This window comes from Fragaria vesca, linkage group LG1 (genome assembly GCF_000184155.1).
Source record: "Fragaria vesca subsp. vesca linkage group LG1, FraVesHawaii_1.0, whole genome shotgun sequence".
Taxonomy (NCBI): Eukaryota; Viridiplantae; Streptophyta; class Magnoliopsida; order Rosales; family Rosaceae; genus Fragaria; species Fragaria vesca.
In genome coordinates this window covers 13,650,000-13,663,613 of record NC_020491.1, presented here as the reverse complement: position 1 = coordinate 13,663,613, position 13,614 = coordinate 13,650,000, and the positions used below count along the sequence as shown (strand labels likewise).

The window sequence follows — 13,614 nt, the reverse complement described above, 5'->3', positions numbered from 1 at the left end:
ACCCACCGTCCTTTATTCTCATCATGTTTGCTCCCTCTTCATGATTCCAATTCTCTGAACCCATATTTCTCGTAATCATGCCAACTGAGTCAGCTACGTCCCTACCCTCACTTTGCCGGGGCCTTTTACATACCTAAAGGGATGAGCTAAACCATTCTCTAAACCTAATAATGGTTGTATCACTCCATTACTTGTATGTATATGCATCATTCTCTTTCTTTTTGGATGCATGAGATCATAGGCTGTTGAGACATTGGAATTTGATCCAAATAACGTTATGTTTGTGTGTTTAATCCAAATAACGTTTATGTTTGTGTCTTTAGAGTACGTCACCGGTTGAGTATCAAATAATGGAAAGACTTACACTTTGTGTAAACAAGAATTCCTGATGAACTTATTTGTCAAAATTGGTATCAGTGTGTTTGCCTTTTGAGTTGAGGATGAAAACTATAAATTAGTGCAATGTATGATATTTGCTCATAATGTTTACTATCATTTGTCACTACTATAAATGAAACCAGCTTTTATACAAACTACTAGGGGACGGAATAAGAAGATGATAAGTAAGCAAAAGTCTGTATAGAAGATCAAGTTAGGACTCATCTATTGTTAGTGAATCAGTCAGGATCGAGTTGAAGGAGTTATAACCTTGACACACGGAGCATCATCTATAGTATGGGAGTTGCTCTATGGTGCATTGGTACAAAACCTTACCAAAGTACCTCAGAGGTAAGTAACCCCAAAAGGAACTTGGTAGAAGAAGACATCTTCATAGTGTTCAACCTTCACACAAAGAGCCAGCCCGGAATTGTATACCAAAAACCGGGGCGTTGGGCTTTGTCTCAACAAACTTTGTGACTGACTCGATTGCTGGGATACTGAAAGACTAATCGCATTCTTCTTCACCCCCTCTGTGGAGCTTCATCTTGACGTATTATAGCCACAGTGCCTCTTAACCTCCCTAGCTTGTCTATCTTGTGGATGGATACTGAAACGATTGTCAGAATCATGAAACTCTTTTAGTTACGTTTACGATCAATAAATCTGAAAGGCATGTCATCCCTCACCACAACCATGTTATAGAAGGAAAAGGAATAAGCAAATTGGACTTGGTGTTTATTATTAGTGAGCTACATTACTGGATAAGCAGCCATTGCAGAAACAACTCCAACAACAAAACCTTAATTTCTTCTTTTCATTTATGACAATAAACAAATAGCCAGCGTACGTGGTATTTCTTAGATTGAGGAACATACCAAGTATGAGTAACAAAATTGGTAAGAGACAACACTCCAATAATTGTCAAGTGAAAACGACTCAATAAGCATCCGATGATTGTTGAAGCTGTGTAGATGAAGCTTTTTTGTATAAGAGTTGGTTAACAGAGACAACAGTTCAGCTAGGCAATTCCTCTATTCTTTCATACATGAGAAAGTTAGCTGATGGGAAAGCAGAGACTTCTCATCATTATCATCCAACTCAATGCTCTCGTGTGCTGCATATTCTACATTGATATCACTTTCATCTTTTCCATTCAGCACTTTTGGTTCTGAAACATCAAGTTGCGAGTATTTTTCTCCTGATGCAGCACAACTAGTTTCCAGCTGTTGCATTTCTGATTCCATCAAAGCCTGCATTCTTGCCCGTTCCCGATCTCTCGGGTATGTGCAGTAAAGGAACGAGTAGATTGAGACACAGAGTGTCATAGGAATTGCCATTGTAGTGAAGAGTGCCTTGGCAAGTGCTGCAGCATTCTCTCTATCGGTTTCAATCTCTACAGAGTCTGATGATCCTTTAGGTATTGGCTTGTAACCAAAAACGTGCTGAACCAAAAGTCCGACGATTGGGGGAGCAAATGATGCCAAGATGGATTCAAAAGATTGATCTAGAGCATAGATGCTCGTCCGGGACCTCTCAGGGACAATCTCTGCAAATATTGGACTGTATCCAGCTTAGTTAATGAAGACTTTTAAGTAATAAACTACACATATGAGACTTCTTTACCATTAATACAAGAATTATAATTGCACAGCATGACAACATCACATGAGTACATGAACGAGCAGCACTGTAGTGTATTTCTAGGGAAGATGATTCCACAAGCACAACTGGTTAACACTACAATAATTGAGAGTTCAAGCAAAGAGGTACAATGAAGGGTGTGCATTTACTTTGAAAATTCATGCCTACAGTTTGGTGTTCGCTGAAGAATATTCGAAAGCTAAGGCGAAAGAAGAACTATATAGTTGAGACTAAAGGGGACATATAAACATGCCGACAAACTTCTGAATAAAATCAATGACTTGAAAAGATTCAAAATCATAATGTTGAACATAACCGGTAAAGCTTGCAAAAGTTGCAGGTTAAATTTCAACATGAAGGACCTTTCCAACCTAAATTCACAGTCCTCCGCAGTGTTAATATTAGTATTACTAGAACATCACTAGTCCAGACTGCTAATTATCATACCAACATAGAAAATCTGAAACCAGTGATCATGTGACATGTATGGAACTTTCTTTATAGACCTCCCCAACATAGTAAAACCAAGCCTCTTCAAAAGTTCATTTGAGCAAAGACTAGAGGAAACTTATTTCAGACTTAGCTTAGTATTGTGAAAGTGAAAAATCATTTGCTCACTATGCCAAGTATCAATTCTGCAAATAACTGTTCGCTCAATTCAGTCGCACTGAGGATTAACAGTACCTTGTAACTAAATGAAAATCTAAATCAACAGTAACTGATGGTTGCAGATAAGATTGCTTAAGATGGACGAATGTATCTATAAATTTGAATGCATATGTCATGTCCAGAATTGTGCAGCTATACCACTCATTCACTCAAATGACAAAACTCTTCCTTTCTTCGCCACCCCACAACAAAAGTGGAGGAACATTTAGAAAAACAAGAAAAAAGGGTAAAAGTGTAGACACTGTAAGAGAGAAAAAGGGCACTATGGAACAAGGATACGTACTTGTTAGTTGCTGGCGCATTCCAGGAAGTGAACCATCCCATGATGAACAACACCAGCCCATGCATGAATCCGGTGGATGGGTCATCAGGCAACCCCAGCAGCAAAAGAGCTGCAAAAGGAATGGCTGATCCCGCACTTATCTGTGAAAGAACTATCCTCCCAGCATTGGGAAACGGTTTTGCAAGGACATCCCCCATTTTTCCTCCAAAGAGACTTCCAAGTGAGGCGCCGATTATAAATACGGTCCAGATAACTGCCGTTTCTTTGTGGGAGAAGCCGATAAGCTCTAACCACAAAGGAGCAAATGACAAACCTGACCAGGGGAATGATCCAAAGACCCCCTGAGCAATGAGTATTTGAAAAGTAGGAATTTTGATTACTGACTTGGATTCTTTGATCAGGAACTTCACTTCTTCTGAAAAAGTATGTGGCGTTTCATCTTTAGCTCTACCATTGTTCTCTACATAGTGGGGGTCATGAGCAAAGAGGCGTACCAATATCCCAACTATGACACTAATGAGCCCAACCAGATGGAATGCAATTCTCCAACCAGCTACACCCATTACTGTAGTGGATGCTATTAGTACAGAACAAAGACCACCTATTATGGAGCCTAGATTTCCAGTTAGTTGTAGCCATCCAAATGCTATTCCACGGTTGTTATCATCTGTTGAGTCAGCAACAAGTGACTGAATGGCAGGAATAACTATGGCAAGTCCAATACCATTTAAACCTCTTGAAATAGCAACCTAATAACCAAATCAGACAACTAAATGCTGTATTATAATCTGGAATCAAGTAAATAGAACAGGTTCTTTAGTCAGAAAAGTCGAGTTCATAAAACATGCAAACAACCAATTCAATGTACATGAAGAACTTGTTATCTGCATTTTCAGTAGCAGCTGCCATGTTATACAGTTGTTTACAGCTTATTTACTTCCAACAAGTTTAAGGTTTTATGATCTAGGCTCATAACTACAAGCTTTGTGTTGACAGATGCAACATTCCCAAAAGGGGGATCATCTTAACTCACAATTATAAAGTTGTTTCAACTCAAACACAACAAAATGTGCTACATGCAACTGGCACCACCACAGTTTACAGAATGAGCTTTTTTAGTAATGGAGGAGCTTAACTATATTATGCTAAATAGGAACAAAAAAAAAAAAAAAAAAACAATATAAAGACAATCTGCTAGCTTTTGAATTGGCTATTGACACACTTGATTTTACACGACAATTACACTTTGTCACTGTTGAGAGATCTTCAATATCGAAAATAGCCAAAACAGAAGCCAAAACTCCAACTTTTCTTTTCCATAGAAAAAGGAAGCAACTAATTCGCCTAAAACAAATATAACATTTCCTTTCAATCATCACTCTTCCTAGATCCAGCAAAACATCAAGATTAGTACTTTAATCCACTTTGCTTGTCACTGTGGGAAAAGCAATACTACATTGACCAAAGTGACAAATCTATCATATCAACTACAAGATTAAACTGTTCAAGAATATCAAAATCAACCCATAAAACACAAACAACCACACCTTAGATCTATGTAAGCAGCTACCCAATAAACACTATAGGAAACCAATCTGAAATAGAAGAGAAAGATTCAGATATAGACCTGAAGGAAGGTGGAGGAGAAGCCGACGAGGAAAGTGGCGGCAGCCCAGAGAAAAGCACCAAGAGCAATGACATGGGCTCGATTGTGACGCATAGCAAGATAAGCAGCAAGAGGGTAGCAGGAGGATTGGACTATGGATCTGAACAGAGTCAGAGACCCCAACCCAGTCGGGTCTGTGTGAAGAGAGGCTCCTACTTCTTTGTAGACTCCTGGCAAAAGAGACTCATCAGCACGCTGCATGATACTGGCTAGATTGACCAGCACCAATGTCACAGTCTCTGGTTTCATTTTCATAGCTCTCTAATCTCTGTTTTGCACTGAAAACAGAGGACTCTGCCCCAAGTCTGAAACAGAGGAAGAGTTTTGGAGAAGACCAGAGGTAACATTTTGGGTTGACTTGGGACGATTATATAGTGGATTTGGCGAGTTTGACACGTGTAGGGCTGGGGTTTGATGGGTTTAGGGTGGAGCAGTGGAGCAGTGGAGATTTGAGCTGTTATTGAGACCAATCTGGAAATAGTAATATTGCTTTTTATGGAAACAAAGGAGTAAGTTCTGCATGCAAGAAGTTCGGGATCTGTTTTTTTTCTTAATTTACCTAAATTTTTGCAAACTGAGATCAAGAAAAAACGAGGATCAGAGTTCACTCCTAGTTTTAGGTTCAAAATTGTTGTCATTCCTTGTAGTAAGATTGTAGACTGCCAGCCCTGTAAATGAGAGTCCAGTCTCTCATTAATTCTCTTGAACATACCTTTCTTGTTTCTACCAGCTATGGTTGGGAGTCCCAAATACTTCTCATGACAGTCCACCATTGGCACTCCTAGCATCTGAGTTATTTCCAGCTTTGTCTAATCATCTAGTCCCGGACCAAAGGCAATTGCAGATAGCCAGCGTACATGGTGTTTCTTAGATTGAGGAACATTTCCGAACATACCAAGTATGAGTAACAAAATTGGTATGAAAAAACACTCTCATGGTTGTCACGTCAAAGAGACTCGATGGGATTGTCGAAGCTATGTCATGGAGCTTTTTTTGTACAGGAGTTGGTTAACGGAGACGCAACAGTACAGCTGGGCAATTCCTTTACTCTTTCATATTTGAGGAACTTAGCTGATGGGAGAGCAGAGACTTCTCATCATTGTCATCCAACTCAATGCTCTCGTGTGCTGCATATTCTACATCGATATCACTTTCATCTTTTCCATTCAGCACTTTTGATTCTGAGACATCAAGTTGCGAGTATTCTTCTCCTGATGCAGCTCAACTAGTTTCCAGCTGTTGCATTTCTGATTCTATCAAAGCCTGCATTTTTGCCCGTTCCCTGTCTCTCGGGTATGTGCAGTAAAGGAACGAATAGATTGAGACACAGAGTGTCATAGGAATTGACATTGTAGTAAAGAGTGCCTTGGCAAGTGCTGCAGCATTCTCTCTATCTGTTTCAATCTCTACAGAGTCAGATGATCCTTTAGGAATTGGTTTGTAACCAAAAACGTGCTGGACCAAAATCCCAACAACTGGGGGAGCAAATGATGCTAAGATGGATTCAAAAGATTGATCTAGAGCATAAATGCTCGTACGGGACCTCTCAGGGACGATCTCTGCAAATATTGGACTGTATCCAGCTTAGATATTTGAAGAGTTCCAAACATAAAAACCTAGACATATACGAGACTTCGTTACCATTAGCATAACAATTATTATTACACAAGAATCACACAAGTAAATGAACAAGCAGCACTGAAGTGTAACTCTGGCGAAGATGATTTAACAACCTTAATCATTAACACTAAGGATTAAAAGTTCAAGCAAAGAGGTACAATGAATGGTGTGCATATGTGAATTTACTTGAAAATTCATGCCTACATTTGTTCATCCGTGACTTGATGCTAAGAGTGAACATTTCGGTGTCCACTGAAGAAAAATTAAAAGCAAAGGCAAAAGAAGAACTATTTAGTTGAGACCAGGGGGCATACAGACAGAAATAAATCAAATTATCATGACCAAAAAACTTTTGAATAACTCAAATGACTCGGAGAAGATTTAAAATCATAATGTTGACATAACTTGTATATCTCACAAAAGTTGCAGGTTAAATTTTCACATGAAGGACCTTTCCAACCTAATTGAAAAGAGCTCAGTGCCAGTGTTATTATTATTATTACTAGAACATCGCTATTCCAGACTGCTAATTATTGTGGCCAGAGTAGAAAGTCTGAAACAACTGATCAGAGTGATAAGTATTTAACTTTCTTCATAACTTCCCCAATTCAGACAAAACAAACATGTTCAAAAGTTCATTTCAGCAAAGACAAGAGGAAACTTATTCCGGACTTCATGCAAACAAGTGGAAAATCAGTTGGTCACCACGCCAAGTATCTAACTCTTATTAACTGTCCTTCAATTCAGTCGCAATGAGACTTATGTTAGTACGTTATACCAAAATGGAATTCTAAATCGACAATCTTGCAGATAAGACTGCCTAAGCTAGATGAGAGTATTTACTAAGTTGGAATGCATATGACATGTGCAGAATTGTGCAGTCATACCACTCAATGACAGATGAATTCACTCTTTCTTTCTTCCCCAGCCAACAACAAAATAGGAGGAACATTGACTAAGGAACAAGAAAAAAGAAGCTTTTAAACAATTTGAGACAGAAAAAGGAGAATTTGGAAGAAAGATATACGTACTTGTTAGTTGCTGCACCATTCCAGGAAATGAAGCATCCCATGATGAACAACACCAGGCCATGCATGAATCCGGTGGATGGGTCATCAGGCAACCCCAGCAGCAAAAGAGCTGCAAAAGGAATGGCTGATCCTGCACTTATCTGGGAAAGAATTATCCTCCCAGCATTGGGAAACGGTTTTGCAAGGACATCCCCCATTTTTCCTCCAAAGAGACTTCCAAGTGAGGCGCCAATTACAAATATGGTCCAGAGAACTGCCGTTTCTTTGTGGGAGAAACCAATAAGCTCCAGCCACAAAGGAGCAAATGACAAACCTGACCAAGGGAATGATCCAAAGACCCCCTGAGCAATGAGTATATGAAAAGTGGGGATCTTGATAACTGACTTGGATTCTTTAATCAGTTCCTTCATTTCTTCGGAAAAAGTAGGCGGCATTTCATCTTTCGCTTTACCATTATTCTCTATGTAGTGTGGATCATTAGCAAAAAGGCGAACCAACATCCCGACTATCACACTAACGAGCCCAACCATATGGAATGCAATCCTCCAACCATCTATACCCATTACTGAAGTGGAGGCTATTAGTACAGAAAAAAGACCACCGATGATGGAACCCAGATTTCCTGTTAGGACCACCGATGTGTTAATCAATGCACCAGTCCCAAAAGGGGCTTCATGCCATCATCTTAACTCATACTTAAGAACTAGTTTTAACCCTAACAATATGTGGTTCATGTAACAGACAATACACAGCCTGAGCTTTTTCCAGTAATGGAGGAGCCTAAGTATATTATGCAATAAAGGGGGGAAAAAAAAAAAAAAAACAGACAATCTGCTAGGTTTGAATTGGCTATTGAAAAGGCTTGATTTTTTTAGGACAATTTCAATTTGTCACGGTAGATAAAATGAAGTTAAAATAGGCGAAACAGAAACCGAACTGATGCCAACTTCAACAGATGATGACAACCATTACTGTTCCTATACTATGTGTAATTCGCCTCAAATAACCTATACTGTTCCTATAGGTACACCATTCTTTCCAGATGAAGCACAGCTACACCATCATCAAGATGAGTGCTTTAACCACTTTCCTTGTCAATGAGGGAAAACCAACGCTACATCGACAAAACTAACTAATCTATCTTATCAACTACAAGATTAAACTATTCAAGAATATAAAAATCAACCCAGAAAACACAAACAACCTCACTGATCAACAAACCCATCCATCTTAGATCTATGTAAGCAGATACCCAAGAAGCCTATAGGTAACCAATCTGAGCTACAAAAGAGAAATTCAGAAATAGACCTGAAGGAAAGTAGAGGAGAAGCCAACGAGGAAAGTGGCAGCAGCCCAGAGAAAAGCACCAAGAGCAATGACGTGGGCACGGTTGTGACGCATAGCAAGATAAGCAGCAAGAGGGTAGCAGGAGGATTGGACTATGGATCTGAACAGTCAGAGACCCCAACCCAGTTGGGTCTGTGTGAAGAGAGGCACCCACTTCTTTGTATACTCCTGGCAAAAGAGACTCATCAGCACGCTGCATGATACTGGCTAGATTGACCAGCACCAGTGTCACTGTCTCTGGTTTCATTTTCATAGCTTTCTCTGTTTGCACTGAAAAACAGAGGACACTCAGCCCCCAGTCCAAAACAGAGGAAGACGAATCAGAGTTTTGGAGAAGACCAGAGGTCACATTTTCTGGTTGACTTTGGACGAGGTTGGAATGACTGTGGGACCTAGTGGATTCTTTTACACAAGTAAGGTCGGGGATTTGAGGTTGATGTTGTTATTGAGACAAATACAGAAATAGTAAGATTGCTTTCTATGGAAGGACAGGAGGAAGTTTTGCATGCAAGAAGTTCGTGATCTGCTTTTGTATCAAGTTTCCTTAATTTTTGCTCTTTTGAGATGAAGTAGCTGCCGGAATGGTAAGGCATCTAGCAGATCTCTTGAGTTGATATGTGACGATCTTCTACAAGACGGTCTTCGTGCTCAATTGACATCGATAGCTATGGTCCGGCTCACTAAAACTCGGATCTTAAATTATCTTATATGTGCTGCTAGAAATCATGGATTTTATTAAATGTAAATGCTAAAACAGTAGTAGAGGAGAGGAAGAAGGATATGGAGACTACATTGTGTCTATATTCATTGATTGAGAATGAGAGTTACAACAATTACATATAGGGCTTAGAATGAGAATGACGTAAATGTTCTTGCAACTTAATTGTTATAAACCTAGCATATAGCTAACATGTGCCCCAAGCTCGGGCGACAACTCAACAACTTCAATGACCTCGTGGCTCTTACACTAATTAAGGTTTGAGACTGAGACCGTTAAAATGGTCAAAACACTATGTTGTTGGAGCATTTCATATGCGTCGAGAAATTAACCTTTTGACCTAGAAAGCCTTATTGTCGAAAAAATTCCTCTCTCTATTAAGTTTTTTGTTTTTTGTTTTCTATTTCATCTTTTTTTCACGAAACAATAAAAGAATTAAGAAAGCTCATTGATCGGATTTCAATAGTTTCACAATCTTTGTCATTCCTTGTAGTAAGGATGTTTGGCACTCATGTTCTTTCCTAGTTGATTTTGAAAGTGCTTGCTAATCGGTTGAAACGAGTACTTCATGAGTTGGTGTTTGTCCCTATTCGTTTAATTCGTGACAATGTATAGCCTAGGCATTCATAGACCTCTCTCCATCATTTACCAACCCTGAATGTTGAAGGAACACTCTTTAATAACTTGTAAGTACGTTGCTAAGTTCTTCATTTACTATTTCATTTACAAAAAGATCAAGAGCTCTGGTTTATCTTAACCATTAGGCTGATCCAACTAAAAGACAGAATGAGATTATGAGATACAAAAACAATCACAAAGCGTTTCTCTTTGTATATACACATGTATACATATTTAGAATCAAAAGTCTTGTGTATATATTCTCACGCCCTTCTCCAAGGAAATGAAAACATTTGACCTTTATGTTCTTAGCCACCATCAACGTTATTTTGAGACATAGAATGAATGGCAATTGGAGGTGATTGCCCCATGATGCTTGTACTTGCCGATGAATTGTTGAAGCTAAAATCTGTTCCTCTAGTCGTCATATCAGGAGTTAGGTTGGTTACAGTACTTACATCATCCAGTTTTGTTAGGCTGGTGACTGTAGTTAAATCATCAAATTTCCAGTCTGTCAAGTAACCGGGCTTTGAAGTTACTGTTGTCACTTCCATATCTCCTGAAAGCATTCCCACTACACGAGACATGGATGGTCGTAGCAGTGGTGATGCTTGAGTGCACAGAAGTCCTATTTTGATTATTCGTTGTGCTTCTTCCTCATTGAACTCTGACAATCTAGAGTCCACTAGTTCAACTTCCCGTCTGTTTTCATGCAACTGCCAAGCCTAAGAAGCATGAACACAATAGTATCATGAAAAATGTAACATATGCAGAAAATAACTCAAGCGGCATATAATGGTGAACCTGCGTTTCAAGAAGTCCTTTTAGAATCATAAAACAATGAACAAAATAAGAGTCAAAAACTGAAAACAAAGAAACAAAGTTCTTACCCATTCAAGAAGATAAGTCATTTCTTCACCCAAACTCGTATCAGAATTTGGCCTACCACTGACGATTTCTAGAGCCACAACACCAAAGGCAAAGACATCGGTCTTCTCTGTAAGGTGTCCACGCATGGCATATTCAGGTGCAAGATACCCACTGTATCATTGACAATAGCATAACATGTTTGTAATACAGAAAGGAAAAGAAAAACTAATATCTGAAAACAAAATAAGGTAACTGAATCTTGAAAGATCTTACATTGTTCCAGCGACACGGGTAGTTATGTGGGTCTTTTTATCATCAAAAAGCTTAGCCAAACCAAAATCTGATATCTTGGGGATGAGATTAGTATCAAGCAGAATATTACTGGCCTTCACATCTCTGTGTACAATTCGAACCCTTGATTCTTCATGAAGATAAGTTAAACCTCTAGCTATGCCCAAGCATATATCAAAACGTGTTGACCAATCAAGATTTAAACATCTCTTTCCTGATTCATGCAATCCATAAGAACAATTTCTTTTAGTGTTTTGTATCATATCATGCATTGTGCAGTAACAAATAACAATTGTTCACATACCAAATAATGCTTGATCAAGACTGTTGTTCTCCAGATACTCATAGACAAGGAGCCTTTTAACTCCCTCAGTGCAGAATCCATACAACTTTACCAGGTTATTGTGTTGCACAGCGGATATAGTGGCAATCTCAGTTACGAATTGCTTCTTTCCTTGGTGGGATGCTGCAGACAATTGCTTCACAGCAATAACTCGTCCATCACTAAGTGTTCCCTGTCAATCGAAATAAAATGTTCAGCAAGATTATTGCATGCACCTTGCCAGTATCAGTAGTGAAAGAGTCAGCAATTAAAGAGCTCAATGTGTTGGACATTCGAACTTCATAATCTCGCCAACAATAAAATTGGATGGGATACATATGTCAAAAGGATCTAAAAATAAATACATGATATATAGGACTTTCCTCAGGTGCGGACGTCCGCACCGTTTTACGGTGCAGATTTTCGTCCCTTCGCCACCGTACGGCGCCGATGAGGGCGCGCCTCCACCCCAGCCGACTCCAGCAGCTTCCCCGACCACTTTCCATCCCCGGTGAGTCCACCGAATTCTAGTTTTCCGGCCAGATTGACTTTGTTTGAAGTTTTGGGCGATCTGACCGGAAAACTGGAATTCGGCAGACTCGCCGGGGATGGAAAGTGGTCGTGGAACTGCTGGAGTGGAGGCGCGCCCTAGCGCGGCGCCGTACAGACGGAAATCCACACCGTAAAGCGGTGCGGACGTCCGCACCTGAGAATCTCTGTATATATATATATACATATATCAGAGCTTCTCAGCTGCAAACGTCCGCATTTATTCTTACGGTGCGGATTTCCATTTTACACTCACTTTTCAATCGAATTTTCACATCTCCACTGTCTAGTATTTAGATACTAATGTATAAATCATCTCTGCAAAATTTCAGCCAATTTGGTTATCATTAAGGCACTCAAAACTGGTTATAAACATGAACGGTGTTATAAACATGAACGGTTCAAGTTCGACAGAATTATGTTCATCCATTGGTCTAATTTGGTTATCATTAAGGCACTCAAACTCGATTAAACCAATGGATGAACATAATTTTGTCGAACTTGAACCGTTCATGTTTATAACAGAAAAACGCAGTTTTGAGTGCCTTAATGACAACCAAATTGGCTGAAATTTTGTAGAGATGATCTGTACATTAGTATCTAAATACTAGACGGTGGAGATGTGAAAATTCGATTGAAAAGTGAGTGTAAAGTGAAAATCCACACCGTAAGAATAAATACGGACATTCGCACCTAAGAAAATCTGTATATATATATATGGGGGCCCTTCCAATGAGGGATCCCTATTTTTTGTCACTTTTAGGGATAGGCCCACACTATTAAATCTGTTTTTTAATGGGCTTGGATGACTGAGATTAAAACAAAAAACTTAACACTTATGTCAAACCTACACCGTTTAAGATTATTAAAAATAAATCAAACATTTGGATGACTTAACGATCACCCAATTTTCTGAAAATTTCCATAAGTGAACTACTCATACAAACTAAACGGTGGAAATGTGATTTAGTGATCGGGAAGTTTGTCAAATACCCTATCCCTAGAAATGAACAAAAAAAAAGAATCCCTCGTTGGAAGGCCCTGTATGTATGTGTGTGTATATATATATATACAATCCGTTTCAAATACGGACGTCCGCACCGCCTTAAAGTGCGGACGTCTCTTTGTTCGCCACCATACAGAGCCGGCGAGGGCGTGCCTCCACCCCAATGGACTCCAGCAGCTTCCCCGACCATTTTCCCTCCCCGGCGAGTCCGCTGAATTCCAGTTTTCCGGCCATATCACCCAAAACTTCAAACAAAGTCAATCTCGCCGAAAAACTGGAATTCGGCGGACTCGCCGGGGATGGAAAGTGGTCGAGGAAGCTGCTGGAGCCCTCTGGGATGAGGTGCGCCCTCGCCGGTGCCATATGGTGGCGAAAGGAGGGAGGTCCGCACTTTAAGAGCCGTGCAGACGTCCGCACCTGATAACGATCGTGTATATATATATACACAGTCCGGATCAGAGGAGGACGTCCGCACGCCCTTAAAGTGCGGACGCCCCTCTGTTTGCCACCGTAAGGCTCCGAAGATGGCGCGCCTCCACCCCAGCGGCCTCCAGCAGCGTCCCCGATCACTTTCCCTCCCCTGCGAGTCCGCCGAATTCCAA

The 13,614-nt window shown here is 40.0% G+C and overlaps 2 protein-coding genes and 1 pseudogene across 2 annotated transcripts in view; all 3 read right to left on the bottom strand.

Annotated features, from left to right (window-relative positions):
* Positions 1-1,412: 1,412 nt before the first annotated feature.
* LOC101305892 lies at positions 1,413-4,889 on the bottom strand. Its single transcript, XM_004289269.1, has 3 exons — positions 4,602-4,889; positions 2,975-3,723; positions 1,413-1,941 (listed from the first exon to the last, which is right to left on the bottom strand). The coding sequence occupies exons 1-3, from the start codon at positions 4,887-4,889 to the stop codon at positions 1,413-1,415; spliced, it is 1,566 nt and encodes a 521-aa protein (XP_004289317.1).
* A 972-nt stretch (positions 4,890-5,861) lies between these two features.
* On the bottom strand, positions 5,862-8,885 carry LOC101305607 (annotated as a pseudogene).
* A 1,150-nt stretch (positions 8,886-10,035) lies between these two features.
* LOC101305314 (probable LRR receptor-like serine/threonine-protein kinase At1g56130-like) overlaps positions 10,036-13,614 on the bottom strand; it is a 12,480-nt gene continuing 8,901 nt past the window's right edge. The window contains exons 21-24 of the mRNA XM_004289268.1: positions 11,440-11,650; positions 11,118-11,349; positions 10,865-11,015; positions 10,036-10,699 (exon numbers count right to left, since the gene is read on the bottom strand). Of these exons, the coding sequence (XP_004289316.1) occupies positions 10,283-10,699; positions 10,865-11,015; positions 11,118-11,349; positions 11,440-11,650 (1,011 nt within the window). The 3' untranslated portion in view covers positions 10,036-10,282. The remainder of the gene's footprint in view (positions 10,700-10,864; positions 11,016-11,117; positions 11,350-11,439; positions 11,651-13,614) is intronic.